The following is a 16,902-nucleotide window of genomic DNA, read 5'->3' on the forward strand; positions in this document are numbered from 1 at the left end:
TCTGCGGCCTCTGCCGCCATCCTTATAAATTCAAATATGCAAACAAGTCTGCATGGCGTCTCTCGCCCGCTGCGGCCCCTGCCGCCAGCTCTGTGAATCAAGTGTGCAAGTTGTCGTCCACTGTCCTTCCTCACATGGTGCAACGAGCTAGATTTTCCTCCAAATGCTAGTATGGGCGCAGCCATGTTGGTTCTAGTCACATGACGCTATCTCCACCAATCCACAGCACCGCTGAACTCTGCCTGATTGACCATCCAATCCCTGCACTGCTGCAGGTATAAAGGTCCTGGTCCTGAACCAGGAAGTTGTCAGTGCTTTGGTTGTCAACCCAGTGTTACCAGTCTCCTTGCTTGTGGTTGTTTGCTATTCCAGGTATTCCAGCTCCTGCTTCCAACTCCACTAGAGACCCGCACCAGTTCAACATCAAGCGGTGCAGCCTGACTTTGCAGTGTCCTTACACTGTCCGCTGCAATTGACAGTGCCCAAACACCGGATTCCAGCAGTGTGCTTCCAGCGGTGTTCTGTCTTCAAACCTCATCGGTGCTCCGCCATCGAATACCAGTAATCATCGGTGCCCCGTCATCGAATACCAGCCATCATCGGTGCTCTGTCACTGTCTTCTATATTCCAAGATCTCTAGCATCACCTGTGCATCTAGCTAGCCTCCAGCTACATTGGATCATCAAACACTCTGTTCATATCATCATTCAGTCCGGTTCCATCCGGCCTACCCAGCAACTAACTCACCTCTCCGACAATACAACCAGCTTCCAGAGAACCATCTGCTGGTCAGTTCCTGTCTTCATTGCACCACTCAGCAACTGGGTGTAGGTTAAGGACATTCCATCTCCTAAGTCTATCTAGACAATTACCTATTATTACCACACCCAGTACCATCTGCATCTCTGTTGTATTCACAGGAACTGGTGTATTGCATATCCTTTTACCATATCTCATGTTGCTGTTGATGTACCACCTGAACAGTGCTTGAAATAAAGTTTTTAAACTTTACTCCTGTTGTCGTGGTCACGCCTTCGGGCTGGGATTCTGCATGTCCAAGAATCCCATACTACCGCCCAGGTTTCACTACACCTCTGCCCCTGCAACTGAGGCTTCCTCTCGTCAGCCCCAGCCCACAGTTGTGACACCCTCACAACATCCAAAGACTTTGAAGTAGCAGAGGTGTCGGTGACAACTGGAACCACAATAGTTTGGTTGATATGAAATGCAGACACCACCTTAGGAAGAAATTGCTGACGAGTTCTGAGTTCAGCTCTGTCATCATGGAAAATCAAATAGGGACTTTTGTGAGACAAAGCTCCCAGTTCTGACATACGTCTTGCTGAAGCCAAGGCCAACAGTGTGACGGTCTTCCATGTAATATATTTTATGTCGACCTCCTGTAATGGCTCCAACCAGTCCGACTGGAGGAAATGCAGCACCACATCGATATCCCAAGGTGCCTTGGGAGGCATGAAGGGAGGTTGGATGTGTAGAACACCTATCAAGAACGTCTGGACCTCAGGGAGAGAAGCCAACTGTTTCTGAAAGAAAATTAACAAGGCCGAAATCTGGACTTTTATGGAGTCCAGATGTAGGCCCACATCCACTCCAGCTTGTAGAAAAAGCAGGAAATGTCCCAGATGGAATTCCACTGCAGAAAATTTTCTGCTCTCACACCAAGAGACATATTTCTTCCAAATACGATGGTAATGCTTAGACGTTTCCCTTTTCCTGGCTTGGATCATAGTTAGAATAACCTTGTTAGGGATCCCATTCCTGGCTAGAATCAGCCGTTCAACTTCCATGCCGTCAAACGTAGCAACGGTAAGTCCTGATAGACGAACGGTCCCTGTTGCAGAAGATACTCACGAAGAGGTAGAGGCCACGGATCTTCGAGGAGCATCTCCATCTTCTTGGCCAGTCCAGAGCAATTAGAATTGCTTGAACCTTTTCCCTTTTTATTCTTGTAAAATTCTTGGGATCAGAGGAAGTGGAGGAAACACGTACACCATCTGAATGACCCATGGGGTCGTCAGGGCATCTACTGCCACCGCCTGCTGGTCTCTCGACCTGGAACAATACCGCATAAGCTTCTTGTTGAGACGAGTGGCCATCATGTCGATCTGTGGATATCCCCATCGACTTGTCAAGCACCTGAACACTTCCGGGTGAAGGCCCCACTCCCCAGTGAGCAGGTTGTGTCTGCTGAGGACGTCTGCTTCCCAGTTGTCTACTTCCAGAATGAAGATCGCTGACAATGCCACAGCATTTGTCTCTGCCCAGAGAAGTATTCTTGACACCTCTGACATTGCTGCTCTGCTTTTTGTTCCGCCCTGTTGGTTTATGTACGTCTCTGCCATCACATTGTCCAACTGGACCTAAATGACTCAATCTTGAAGAAGATGTGAGGTCTGCAGAAGGGCGTTGTTTACGGCACTGAGTTCCAGAATGTTGACTGGAAGGATGACTTCCTGACTTGACCATCTTCCTTGAAACTGCACCTCCTGAGTGACTGCTCCCCAACCCCTGAGGCTTGCATCTGTGGTTAGCAGAATCCAGTTCTGAATTCTGAACCTCTGACCCTTGACGAGGTGAGAAGTCTGTAGCCACCACATAAAGGATGTCCTGGCTTTTGGCGACAGACTGATCTTATGGTGCATGTGAAGATGCGATCCGGACCATTTGTCCAACAGATCGAGCTGGAAGGGTCTTGTGTGAAACCTTCCGTATTGAAGAGCCTCGTAAGAGGCCACCATCTTCCCCAGAAGGCGAATGCAGAGATGCACTGATATCCGGGTTGGCTTCAGGACATCCCGAACCATCAACTGGATTAGTAATGCCTTTTCCAATGGAAGGAACACCTTTTGCGACTCCGTATCCAGTATAATTCCCAGGAATGGAACCCTCCGTGTTGGCTCTAGGTAAGATTTCGGAAGGTTCAGAATCCAGTCGTGATCCCGGAGAAGTTTAATTGAGAGAGCAATGCTGTCCAGCAACCTTTCCCTGGATGGTGCTTTTATCAGGAGATCGTCCAGGTACGGAATTATGTTCACGCCCTGTTTTCGGAGTAGAAACATTATCTCTGCCATCACCTTGGTGAACACCCTCGGTGCCGTGGAGATACCAAATGGCAGGGCCTGGAACTGGTAGTGACAGTCCTGCAGTGCAAACCGTAGATAAGCCTGATGAGATCGGAATATGAAGGCACGCATCCTTGATATTCAGAGACACTAGGAATCCCCCCTCCTTCAGACCTGAGATCACTGCTCTTAGAGACTCCATCTTGAATTTGAACACTCATAAGTACGGGTTCAATGACTTGAGGTTCAAAATCGGTCTTACCGAACCATCTGGTTTTGGCACTACAAACAAGTTGGAATAGTACCCCTTGTTTAACTGATGAGTTGGAACTGGAACAATGACGTGAGTCTGTACCAGTTTTTGGATGACACGTTGTAAAGTTATACTTGCCTCTTGTGAAACTGGCAAGCCTGATTTGAAGAATCTATGAAGTGGGAGCTCTTGGAACTCCAGTCTGTAGCCCTGGGAAACAAGATTTATGACCCAGGGATCCTGGCACGAATTTGACCAGATCTGACTGAAGAATTGTATTTGTGTTCCCACCTGACAGCCTTCCAGGCATTGCGGTCCACCGTCATTCTGAAGTCTTTGAGGAAGCAGAGCCTGAGCTCTGTTCCTAAGCATCTGCTGTTGCTGGTTTGCGTGGTTTACCTCTTGCACCGCTGGAGGACGTAGAAGCACCTCTGGAACTGCCCTTGAACTTGGCCATCCGAAAGGACTGTAACTTAGAAGCTGAATAAGTCTTCTTGGTTGGGGGGGCTGCGGAAGGAAGATACGTAGAACAAGGCCTCTCCTGTGAATGGTAGGCCTTCCACGTTTTTCCTGGAATCTGTGTCAGCAGTCCACTGGCGTAGCCATAAGTCCCTACGTGCCGACACTGCCATAGCGGTGGTGCGTGCGTTAAGCACTCCTATTTTCATTATGGCTTCCACCATAAAGTTCGAAGAGTCCTGTATATGCTGCAGGAGTAAGACAACATCCCCTCTAGATACGGAATCCAACCCCTCAATTAGGTTACCTGACCATTTAGCAATGGCTTTAGTGATCCACGAACATGCAATAGTGGGTCTTTGGGCCACCCCAGCAGCTGTGTACAATGATTTGAGTGTAATCTGAATTTTACGATCAGCCGTGTCTTTCAATGATATGTGAAAACGGAAATCAATACATATCTTGGTATAGGTATATACATATATTAATCAGTATGACCAAGAGACTTGTTGGTTTGTATGTTTTGTTGTTGCTGTTCATATAGTAAGATATAATGAATAGAATTGATATAATAAATATAATAAATATGTTAAAATAGGAATACCGATAATTAATTAGTATGTATTTATCTATAGATATATGCTTTATATAAAAGTGAACTCGGTACATTTATTCAAGGTGTTTATTATGCCACCAGTGATACACAGGTGATTTCACTTGTGTTGATGACCTCACTGTGGGACAGATAAAAAGGCTGCACTCCGACAGTTACTCAGTCTTGAGAAAGTACAGAGAATTGACGGGACGAAATGCATTGACGTCACCTCTTGTTGGAGTACCGCCCAATTCAAACATCTCAGCTTAAACGCTCTTGCCATCTCTGCTGGTGTGCCGCTCAACGTGGTCTCCTGTCGCTCCTGTTGTCGAACTGTCTACTGTGGTCTCTGGCCGCTCTTACTGCCGTACCGCCCGCCAGCTGGAAACACACAACGGTACCCGTCAGGATTAAGATCCCTGCACTAGTGCTAAAGTGCCGGCGGTGGAAATATACACTCAGAGGGGGTAACTATTAAACACAACACAAAATCCCGCTTGATCGGGTAAAAATCACAGTAGAAATCACCCTGCACTGAGACGCCAGTGACAGGAAGATTGGAGGCTAACTAGGGTATTCAATTTGGATCGATAACATCTTAAGACCCGTTAACACGCGGTCACGTGATCAGTTTTCCGGGTGAAATATTATCGGTATATTCATTTACGTGTTTATCGGGTGATATGTGTATTTTCGTTTTTGCTTTCACCCGTAAACGATTTTCAATGGTTAAAGATAGGGTTATCGCGGAATGGTATTCATTTTGTCCAAACCGATATTTTTCGGTCATTTTGACGGGTACTTATCGCCGTATTACTTCACCTACTGCCGAGTAGGTGAAATATATTTGAATGTTATTTTTTTTCAGTAAAAAGTCAATAGTTTATTTGTTTTGTTTTTTAAAGTATACCCCATGTATTTTTTTTGTAATTTGTCTTTTTTTATCATTTTAAAACCATTTTCAAATCATTTTTTTGGTTACTGTAATATTAATTCCCATGATGCAATGCAAAAGTACCCAGGATGCATTGCTCCTGTTTTGACAGGAATCTGTCACTCCTCTCTTGGGACTTCAAGGAGAAACACAGCAATTGTGCAGTCTGCTGTTGGATATGTTTTTTGCAGTTAGTTTGCGGATTTATTACTTGACAACTTTTTAGCTCTATCTACAATCATGGAGCCATTCACTGATACTGTTTGGATGTTCATGATCCAGGCTGCTGTTGTGACACAGGAGGACAGGACAGATGAGGAAGGTGATCAGTTAATTGCTCCATGTGGTGAGGTAGAGCGAGTTTCAATTCCACGCCCACGTAACTATCGTAGTAGGCGTGTGCTGGCAGACTTCTCCGAGGTGGATGTGATTAAGAACTTTCGCTTATCCTCTCGTTCAATCCATATGCTGTATGACTTGATGGAGCCGGACCTTGAACCTCGGGTGTCCACTAATCATGCAGTCAGTGGTATGTCTAAACTGCTGGCTGTGTTACATTTTTTTGCGTCAGGCACTTTCCAGCCAGTTTTGTCCCAAACAGTCGGCTTTTCCCAGCCCACATTTTCGCGTATTTTAACTCAAGTCTGTACGGCGTTCCGTAAATTAACGACCCAGTTTATTTATTTTCCAAGCACTGTCAGCGAATGGAGGGAGGTCAAATTGGATTTTTTTGAGAAATCACGCTTTCCCAATGTTCTGGGCGCGATAGATTGCACTCATGTGGCAATTGCACCACCAAGGCAAATGGAAGAGTGTTTTCGTAATCGAAAATCTTTCCATTCCTTGAATGTACAGATGGTGTGTGATGCCAAATTGAAAATCCCCAATCTTTTTGTGGGCTTCCCTGGGTCGGCCCACGACTCCTTTATTTTGAGCCAGTCATCCGTGTTCCGTGATTTTGAAGATTGCAACATGCCGGATGGGTGGCTGTTGGGTGAGGTTTTTTTTTGTTTTCTGATTTTTAATAAATTTTTTAATTGTGGTTTATTATTTGTGTTTTTTTTCCAAACATTTATTTATTTAAGGTGATGGGGAATATTCTAACAAGAGTTGGCTTCTTACCCCATTGTCCAATCCCGATAGTGATGCTGAGCATATGTACCAAAAAGCGCACATTACATCGAGGGGTGTAATTGAAAGGACCTTCGGTGTGCTTAAATCCCGGTTTCGCTGTTTAGACAGGTCAGGGGGTACGCTGTTATATTCTCCAGATAAAGTTTGCAATATACTGTAGTTAATGCTTGTTGCATTTTTTTTTTTTTTACATTTCTTTCTTTATTGAAGCAGTTCAATAGAAAAAGTAACAACATTCACAAGAGCATTGTGGAAAGTAACATAAAGGAAATATAATATATAATATACATTGCATAGTGCAAAATGTGGGGCAGACCTCAATACTTAACACCAACAACGCAATTAGATATAGCAAGTGCATGCTTGTTGCATTTTACATAACATCTGTGTTGCAAACCGATATCCGGAGAATAAAGATCCAGGTGTTTGGCGGGATTCGGACATTTGCTCAGCATCACTTGAGGGTATGAATGAAGGAGGTGATACTCGTCGAACACTAATTGATGGATTCTTCACTGGTGAGTTTTTTTATTGCCTATTTGTTTGTGCTTGTTAGATACTGATCATACTAATGTTTTTTTTTTTATTTGCAGAAGAATGTACTTGAGATTTTCTTCCGAGTTTGGCCCCTGTTGTTTAAAATATGGCCATTTGGTTTTTCTTGTTTGCTTTTTGAAGCGCTGTTGTTTATTTTTCAATTTACTTGTTGGAGGGTTTTTAAAAAAATTTACATTCTATCAGGTATGAAATTTGTTTATTAGTTATGATGTGAATGAGTTTGCTATTTCAAATGTGTTAAGTTTGTGTCATTTTTATAAAAAAATAAACAGCCTTTCTGTTTTTGCAGCTACTTTGACTCCATGAGAGGCATCTCCTTTGTGCCCACACTTACCTGTCCCTGGCTCCTGTGATCCATCCTTCCCTGCAGCGAGATGGCCTTTCCACTTCTTTCCTGGCAGAAGGAGGTTGATGCTGAGGGATCCCTTCAGTCTCCTTTCCGGTGAGTATCCCCCAAATCCCCTCCCTGCCTCCTCTGTGTCCACGCTAGCTTTTATGTTGTAAGTGTGTACTAAGCCCAGTCCTCTTTATGTTTTTCCTAGGAACACTGATTTGGACTTTTCTTTGATCCTTTCAACACAACCAAATCAACTTTCTTATCAAACGGAACAGAAGGTAGCAAAGTTTTAAACTTCTTAAAGGTTACAATGTAAAAGAATATTCAAGGATGTTTTTATGAGTTTATTAAAGTGATGAATTTAATTTATTTTGTAAATATCAATGAACTGTAAACAATATTTACTTGTGTTTGCATTTTTATTCAAGTTTTTTAATAAACTTACATATTAAAATAAGAATTTACTTACCGATAATTCTATTTCTCGGAGTCCGTAGTGGATGCTGGGGTTCCTGAAAGGACCATGGGGAATAGCGGCTCCGCAGGAGACAGGGCACAAAAGTAAAGCTTTTACAGGTCAGGTGGTGTGTACTGGCTCCTCCCCCTATGACCCTCCTCCAGACTCCAGTTAGGTACTGTGCCCGGACGAGCGTACACAATAAGGGAGGATTTTGAATCCCGGGTAAGACTCATACCAGCCACACCAATCACACCGTACAACTTGTGATCTAAACCCAGTTAACAGTATGATAACAGAGGAGCCTCTGAAAGATGGCTTCCTAAACAATAACCCGAATTAGTTAACAATAACTATGTACAAGTATTGCAGATAATCCGCACTTGGGATGGGCGCCCAGCATCCACTACGGACTCCGAGAAATAGAATTATCGGTAAGTAAATTCTTATTTTCTCTATCGTCCTAAGTGGATGCTGGGGTTCCTGAAAGGACCATGGGGATTATACCAAAGCTCCCAAACGGGCGGGAGAGTGCGGATGACTCTGCAGCACCGAATGAGAGAACTCCAGGTCCTCCTTTGCCAGGGTATCAAATTTGTAAAAATTTACAAACGTGTTCTCCCCTGACCACGTAGCTGCTCGGCAGAGTTGTAATGCCGAGACCCCTCGGGCAGCCGCCCAAGATGAGCCCACCTTCCTTGCGGAATGGGCCTTAACAGATTTAGGCTGTGGCAGGCCTGCCACAGAATGTACAAGTTGAATTTTGTTACAAATCCAACGAGCAATCGACTGCTTAGAAGCAGGTGCACCCAACTTGTTGGGTGCATACAGTATAAACAGCGAGTCAGATTTTCTGACTCCAGCCGTCCTTTAAATGTATATTTTTAAGGCTCTGACAACGTCCAACAACTTGGAGTCCTTCAAGTCGTCTGTAGCCGCAGGCACTACAATAGGCTGGTTCAGGTGAAACGCTGATACCACCTTAGGGAGAAAATGCGGACGCGTCCGCAGCTCTGCCCTATGTCGAATGGAAAATTAAATAAGGGCTTTTATAAAACAAAGCCGCCAGTTCAGATACTCTCCCGGCCGAAGCCAGGGCCAGTAACATAGTCACTTTCCATGTGAGATATTTCAAATCCACATTCTTTAGTGGTTCAAACCAATTGGATTTGAGGAAATCTAAAACTACATTTAGATCCCACGGTGCCACCTTAGGCACCACAGGAGGCTGTATATGCAGTACTCCTTTGATAAAAATCTGGACCTCAGGGACTGAGGCCAATTCTTTTTGGAAGAATATTGATAGGGCCGAAATTTGAACCTTAATAGATCCCAATTTGAGACCCATAGACAATCCTGATTGCAGGAAATGTAGGAAAACGACCCAGTTGAAATTCCTCCATCGGAGCACTCCGCTGCTCGCACCACGCAACATATTTTCGCCAAATACGGCGATAATGCTTCGCGGTGACTTCCTTCCTTGCCTTTATCAAGGTAGGAATGACTTCTTCTGGAATGCCTTTTCCTTTTAGGATCTGGCATTCAAACGCCATGCCGTCAAACGCAGCCGCGGTAAGTCTTGAAAAAGACAAGTACCCTGCTGAAGCAGGTCCCTTCTCAGAAGTAGAGGCCACGGATCGTCCGTGACCATCTCTTGAAGTTCCGGGTACCAAGTCCTTCTTGGCCAATCCGGAGCCACTAGTCTTACTCCTCTTTGCCGTATAATCCTCAATACCTTTGGTATGAGAGGCAGAGGAGGAAACACATATACCGACTGGTACACCCAAGGTGTTACCAGCGCGTCCACAGCTATTGCCTGCGGATCTCTTGACCTGGCGCAATACCTGTCCAGTGTTTTGTTGAGGCGAGACGCCATCATGTCCACCATTGGTTTTACCCAACGGTTTAATAGCATGTGGAAAACTTCTGGATGAAGTCCCCACTCTCCCGGGTGAAGGTCGTGTCTGCTGAGGAAGTCTGCTTCCCAGTTGTCCACGCCCGGGATGAATACTGCTGACAGTGCTATCACGTGATTCTCCGCCCAGCGAAGGATCCTGGCAGCTTCTGCCATTGCCCTCCTGCTTCTTGTGCCGCCCTGTCTGTTTACATGGGCGACTGCCGTGATGTTGTCCGACTGGATCAACACCGGTCTTCCTTGAAGCAGAGGTTCCGCCTGGCTTAGAGCATTGTAGATTGCTCTTAGTTCCAGAATGCTTATGTGAAGAGACTTTTTCAGGCTCGACCACACTCTCTGGAAATTTCTTCCCTGTGTGACTGCTCCCCAGCCACTCAGGCTGGCCTCCATGGTCACCAGGATCCAATCCTGCATGCCGAATCTGCGGCCCTCCAATAGATGAGCCTCCTGCAACCACCACAGAAGGGATACCCTTGTCCTCGGCGACAGGGTTATCCGCAGGTGCATCTGAAGATGCGACCCTGACCATTTGTCCAACAGATCCCTTTGCATGGAATCTGCCGAAAGGGATTGCTTCGTAAGAAGCTACCATTTTTTCCCAGGACTCTTGTGCATTGATGTACAGACACCTTTCCTGGTTTTAGGAGGTTCCTGACCAGGTCAGATAACTCCTTGGCTTTTTCTTCGGGAAGAAAAACCTTTTTCTGAACTGTGTCCAGAATCATCCCCAGGAACAGCAGACGAGTTGTCGGCATTAATTGGGATTTTGGAATATTCAGAATCCATCCGTGCTGCTTTAGCACCTCTTGAGATAGTGCTAAACCCATCTCTAGCTGTTCTCTGGACCTTGCCCTTATTAGGAGATCGTCCAAGTATGGGATAATTAATACGCCTTTTCTTCGAAGAAGAAATATTATCTCGGCCATTACCTTTGTAAAGACCCGAGGTGCCGTGGACAAACCAAACGGCAGCGTCTGAAACTGATAGTGACAGTTTTGTACAACGAACCTGAGGTACCCCTGGTGTGAGGGGTAATTGGAACGTGGAGATACGCATCCTTGATGTCCAAGGATACCATAAAGTCCCCTTCTTCCAGGTTCGCTATCACTGCTCTGAGTGACTCCATCTTGAACTTGAACTTCTTTATGTACAGGTTCAAGGACTTCAGATTTAGAATAGGCCTTACCGAGCCATCCGGCTTCGGTACCACAAAAAGAGTGGAATAATACCCCTTCCCTTGTTGTAGAAGAGGTACCTTGACTATCACCTGCTGAGAATACAGCTTGTGAATGGCTTCCAAAACCGTCTCCCTTTCTGAGGGGGACGTTGGTAAAGCAGACTTCAGGAAACGGCGAGGTGGCTCTGTCTCTAATTTCAACCTGTACCCCTGAGATATTATCTGCAGGATCCAGGGATTTACCTGCGAGTGAGCCCACTGCGCGCTGTAATTCTTGAGACGACCGCCTACCGCCCCCGAGTCCGCTTGCGAAGCCCCAGCGTCATGCTGAGGCTTTTGTAGAAGCCGGGGAGGGCTTCTGTTCCTGGGAAGGAGCTGCCTGTTGCTGTCTCTTCCCTCGTCCTCTGCCTCGTGGCAGATATGAATAGCCCTTTGCTCTCTTATTTTTAAAGGAACGAAAGGGCTGCGGTTGAAAGGTCGGTGCCTTTTTCAGTTGGGGAGTGACTTGAGGTAGAAAGGTGGATTTCCCGGCCGTAGCCGTGGCCACCAAATCCGATAGACCGACCCCAAATAACTCCTCTACGCATCGCCTGTCCACTGTCGTGTCCATAAAGCTCTTCTGGCCGAAATGGACATAGCACTTACCCGTGATGCCAGTGTGCAGATATCTCTCTGTGCATCACGCATATAAAGAAATGCATCCTTTATTTGTTCTAACGACAGTAAAATATTGTCCCTGTCCAGGGTATCAATATTTTCGATCAGGGACTCTGACCAAACTACCCCAGCACTGCACATCCAGGCAGTCGCAATAGCTGGTCGTAGTATAACACCTGCATGTGTGTATATACCTTTTTGGATATTTTCCATCCTCCTATCTGATGGATCTTTAAGTGCGGCCGTCTCAGGAGAGGGTAACGCCACTTGTTTTGATGAGCGTGTTAGCGCTTTGTCCACCCTAGGAGGTGTTTCCCAGCGCTCCCTAACCTCTGGCGGGAAAGGGTATAAAGCCAATAACTTCTTTGAAATTAGCAGTTTTTTATCGGGGCACCCCACGCTTCATCACACACGTCATTTAATTCTTCTGATTCGGTAAAAACTACTGGTAGTTTTTTTACACCCCACATAATACCCTGTTTAGTGGTACCTGTAGTATCAGCTAAATGTAACATCTCCTTTATTGCCAAAATCATATAACGTGTGGCCCTACTGGAAAATACGGTTGATTCGTCACCTTCACCACCGGAATCAGTGCCTGTGTCTGGGTCTGTGTCGACCGACTGAGGCAAGGGGCGTTTTACAGCCCCTGACGGTGTTTGAGGCGCCTGGACAGGCACTAATTGAGTGTCCGGCCGCCTCATGTCGGCAAACGACTGCTTAAGCGAGTTGACGCTATCCCGTAATTCCACAAATAAAGGCATCCATTCTGGTGTCGACCCCCTAGAAGGTGACATCCTCATATTTGGCAATTGCTCCGCCTCCACACCAATAACGTCCTCATACATGTCGACACACACGTACCGACACACAGCAGACACACAGGGAATGCTCTATACGAAGACAGGACCCACTAGCCCTTTGGGGAGACAGAGGGAGAGTCTGCCAGCACACACCAAAAAGCGCTATATATGACAGGGATAGCCTTATGATTAAGTGCTCCCTTATAGCTGCTTTTATATTAATATATTGCCATTTATTTTGCCCCCCCTCTCTGTTATACCCTGTTTCTGTAGTGCAGTGCAGGGGAGAGACTTGGGAGCCTTCCTGACCAGCGGAGCTGTGACAGAAAATGGCGCCGTGTGCTGAGGAGATAGGCCCCGCCCCTTTTCCGGCGGGCTCGTCTCCCGCTATTTAGTACATTTAGGCAGGGGTAAATATCTCCATATAGCCTCTGGGGCTATATGTGAGGTATTTTTAGCCTTTTTAAAGGTTTTCATTTGCCTCCCAGGGCGCCCCCCCCCCCAGCGCCCTGCACCCTCAGTGACTGCCGTGTGAAGTGTGCTGAGAGGAAAATGGCGCACAGCTGCAGTGCTGTGCGCTACCTTAAGAAGACTGCAGGAGTCTTCAGCCGCCGATTCTGGGCCTCTTCTTGCTTCAGCATCTGTGAGGGGGCCGGCGGCGTGGCTCCGGTGACCATCCAGGCTGTACCTGTGATCGTCCCTCTGGAGCTTCATGTCCAGTAGCCAAGAAGCCAATCCATCCTGCACGCAGGTGAGTTCACTTCTTCTCCCCTCTGTCCCTCGTTGCAGTGATCCTGTTGCCAGCAGGAATCACTGTAAAATAAAAAACCTAAGCTAAACTCTCTAAGCAGCTCTTTATGAGAGCCACCTAGAATTGCACCCTTCTCGGCCGGGCACAAAAATCTAACTGGAGTCTGGAGGAGGGTCATAGGGGGAGGAGCCAGTACACACCACCTGACCTGTAAAAGCTTTACTTTTGTGCCCTGTCTCCTGCGGAGCCGCTATTCCCCATGGTCCTTTCAGGAACCCCAGCATCCACTTAGGACGATAGAGAAAAGTAATTTGGTCAGTATTTTTTTTCATAAATGACAATATAATTAGTATAGTATACCTATATATATATATATATATATATATATAGTGTATATCCCTCCATTTAACAGTGCACACACATAAGCATCCCAAAGCACAGAAACAACCAAATCATGTAGGTAGGACTCCAAACAAGCCAAACAATCAAACAGTTATGCTTACCGTGAAAAGCAAATGTAAAAGGTATAACATTAAGATGAATGATGGTGCAAACCACAAGGAGTAGTACATATAGACATTGGTCCAATTTGAGAGGACAAGTACCAATTAACATCTCTCTTCTATAATTAGAGGAAATAAATATGTGCAAACTGTCTTTAACGTAAAAAAATTACAAATACTGTAGTTTAGAAAAATATTCTAAGGTAAGAAATACATAAATTTGTTCGATTATGGCCAATGTGATTCATCTGGTTTTTGGTGTTGTGTGTATGGTCCTGGTGTGGTTGCACTATCAGGAGGTGCAGGACTAGGAGCTGTTGGCATTTGCGGATGGACATGACCAGAGTCCATTCCATGTAATTGTCCCTCTGGACCCAAACCTGGAAATGGTTGAGTTGATTCTTGAATGGCTGGATGGTGTTGTCCCTGACTCAAAACAGACAACATCTTCAACATGATAGTATTCATAGTTTGGAGTTGTGTAGCTATTAGAGATGTATTTGCTGCAGTTTGGCTATGGCTGGTCTGCATGATTTGTAGGGTGTTTCCCTGGCACGAAGTGTTGTCCACAAGTTTATTTAAGGCAACAATCATGGTACCTAGTTTGGACTCTATGCCCTGTAACACGGTAGAAGTGGAGGTTGTCACGTCTCTTAAATATTCAAAGAAACGTCCCAGTGTTTCGTCCATCTTTAGCAGACGGTGGTCTACGGTTACACGAAAGCTTTCTTGTCTGTTCTCCATTTGTTTCGCTATGTCATTCACCCGTTCAGTAGTCCCTGTCGATAGGCCTGTCCGTATATCCTTCAACACATGAAATTGACTTTCTAAAAAAAAATAGATTTAATAAAAATGTTAGTTAAATATTATTCAATCATACTTGCCTATAGTTTACATTTTAGAAAAAAAAAAGTTGGAATACACTAGTTACACATTACTGTACCTATAGGAGATGATACTTGTGTCATATCAGGCTCATTTAAAGGTTCTACATCTTCCTCAGGGGATAAAGCTGCAGTAATTGCTGTGGCAGATTCAATCAGCTCCTCCGATGTGTTGGTATGTACGTCAGATAATCGCGTACTCTCTTGTTCTGGTTCCTGAAATGGCTCATTTATTGGGCTTGAAGGAGAAGTGGAAATTAAATCTACAGTTGAAGAAAAAGTAAAAAATATGAAACATATTAGTTTACAGTAAATATGTGTTTTGAGCGAGTGCATGAATACGTTCCAAATGTGGAGGTTCAATCTGCTGCTGACAATATACGTTGTTCTCAGTCACTCAAGTGTGCAACATAACTTGTGATGTTCCTTTACATTTTGCGAGGCAAGAGCAGTTTTTGCCAGTATAATCGTGATGCTGCTTGTCATGCAGAGAAATATAAGAGCTGATCTCAACCTACTTCAGGCAGAATGGTGTGTAATGTTACACAATGGTCATACACCTTCACATTTTTTTTTAACCATGGTTGCCACGAAGCATATAATATAATTTTGTATGAACTTTGTAATGTACTTTGAATATTGGCACATGATTATTTCCAATAATCATTGTGAAATTGGGGGCCTCATCTTGCATTTGCAAATTAAATAGTATTGCTGGTTGCATCACAATTGCAGGATATGGACCAATCTTGAATATTCTTTTACCTTCTGCAGTGGGCTGTGGGTCCTGGGTTATCGTCAATATGGCAGCGGTGCAGCTTTCCAGAATATGTGATGGTGTCAATTTTTCAGTCACTTTTTGATGAATACATTTTCCTGGAGTCGGATCAGCTTGGAAGGTTTTTACGGCTTTGTCATGTCTTTTTCCTACATCCTCACTCGTCAGTTGACTCATGGACAATCTACCTGCTTAATAAGAAAGTAAAAAAAAAAACTAAAATCAAGCGCTCTGTCACTCTAATCAGTATGCTGCCAGTAACATAGGGCTACTCACCCCTATTAGATTAAAAAATCAATCAAGAAACAAAGAAACTGGTGTTACAGCGCATAAAGATTAGAACTTAAGAAAAATTTATTAAAACACATAAAACATGTATATAATATACAATTTGTACTACCGGCCGGCCAACGTACTGATTCAATACTGTATTTATAAACAGACTAGATACAACATGTAACATGACATAATACTCTGTGTCCACTTGTAATTTTTAGCAACACATGCTGTGATAGTTAAAATGTAACTTTTCTAATGTTTACTGAAGCTTAATAGCACACAGAGTTCTCCCTTGTATAACTATAGAGCAGTCACTTTTGGGAAAAAAAAAGGACTTTTTTCTTCACAATAAATGAGAACTTAGGAGCTGTTTAGCTGTCCCATTTGGATAGCCAGAAATCCGTTGATAAAGTGAAACTGTGCTTCCTATAAAAGCGTGTCTGGTCAGACAATTAAACAATAACGATCTCACCGCTCCTGTTTGTGGACTCTTTCACCAAGAGTGTCCTCCCCGGCTGCTGGTGCTTTAACCTTTATCATGCAGTCATCTCTGGGAGATCATAAATATAGGTGAAGAATACGTGGAGCGTTGTAGCTGGCTATCCGGAGATCTCGCTAGCCAGCTATAACGCTCCACGTATTCTTCACCAGCAGCCGGGGAGGACACTCTTGGTGAAAGAGTCCACAAACAGAAGCGGTGAGATCGTTATTGTTTAATTGTCTGGCCAGACACGCTTTTATAGGAAGCACAGTTTTACTTTATCAACGGATTTCTGGCTATCCAAATGGGACAGCTAAACAGCTCCTAAGTTCTCATTTATTGTGAAGAAAAAAGTCCTTTTTTTCCCCCAAAAGTGACTGCTCTATAGTTATACAAGGGAGAACTCTGTGTGCTATTAAGCTTCAGTAAACATTAGAAAAGTTAACTATCACAGCATGTGTTGCTAAAAATTACAAGTGGACACAGAGTATTATGTCATGTTACATGTTGTATCTAGTCTGTTTATAAATACAGTATTGAATCAGTACGTTGGCCGGCCGGCCGGTGGTACAAATTGTATATTATATACATGTTTTATGTGTTTTAATAAATTTTTCTTAAGTTCTAATCTTTATGCGCTGTAACACCAGTTTCTTTGTTTCTTGATTGATTTTTTAATAAGAAAGTTTACTTAGAATAATTTTCAAAACAGTTTAGTTTCCGAAATTACTACAAACTTAAGTTGAACTCAATTATTTATCTAATAGATTTACCATGAGTTTTACTTGTCTTTTATGAAGATGTTCCAGCTGGTGATGCCAATTTTTCAGCAATATTTCTTAAAAGCTGTGATTCTCCTAATTT

The 16,902-nt window shown here is 44.3% G+C and overlaps 2 protein-coding genes across 7 annotated transcripts in view; one reads left to right on the forward strand and one right to left on the reverse strand.

Moving 5' to 3' along the window:
- Nucleotides 1-16,902, forward strand: part of ZRANB3 (zinc finger RANBP2-type containing 3) — an 894,936-nt gene that overhangs the window by 118,943 nt on the left and 759,091 nt on the right. The window contains exons 2-4 of one of the 4 annotated variants that reach the window (XM_063933768.1): nucleotides 7,052-7,199; nucleotides 7,306-7,458; nucleotides 7,559-7,631. The exons of 1 other annotated variant lie outside the window; for it this stretch is intronic. In XM_063933768.1, the coding sequence (XP_063789838.1) occupies nucleotides 7,391-7,458; nucleotides 7,559-7,631 (141 nt within the window). In that variant the 5' untranslated portion in view covers nucleotides 7,052-7,199; nucleotides 7,306-7,390. Of the gene's footprint in view, nucleotides 1-7,051; nucleotides 7,200-7,305; nucleotides 7,459-7,558; nucleotides 7,632-16,902 lie in introns of those variants that run through there. 2 more of the 4 variants (XM_063933769.1, XM_063933775.1) reach the window with 2 other exon arrangements.
- LOC134944868 (uncharacterized) overlaps nucleotides 13,411-16,902 on the reverse strand; it is a 30,233-nt gene continuing 26,741 nt past the window's right edge. Inside the window, exons 1-4 of one of the 3 annotated variants that reach the window (XM_063933780.1) lie at nucleotides 16,030-16,120; nucleotides 15,266-15,469; nucleotides 14,560-14,763; nucleotides 13,411-14,443 (exon numbers count right to left, since the gene is read on the reverse strand). In XM_063933780.1, the coding sequence (XP_063789850.1) occupies nucleotides 13,845-14,443; nucleotides 14,560-14,763; nucleotides 15,266-15,455 (993 nt within the window). In that variant the 5' untranslated portion in view covers nucleotides 15,456-15,469; nucleotides 16,030-16,120 and the 3' untranslated portion in view covers nucleotides 13,411-13,844. Of the gene's footprint in view, nucleotides 14,444-14,559; nucleotides 14,764-15,265; nucleotides 15,470-16,029; nucleotides 16,121-16,902 lie in introns of those variants that run through there. The other 2 variants (XM_063933779.1, XM_063933778.1) reach the window with 2 other exon arrangements.

Source organism: Pseudophryne corroboree, chromosome 7 (genome assembly GCF_028390025.1).
Source record: "Pseudophryne corroboree isolate aPseCor3 chromosome 7, aPseCor3.hap2, whole genome shotgun sequence".
In the NCBI taxonomy this organism is placed as follows: domain Eukaryota; kingdom Metazoa; phylum Chordata; class Amphibia; order Anura; family Myobatrachidae; genus Pseudophryne; species Pseudophryne corroboree.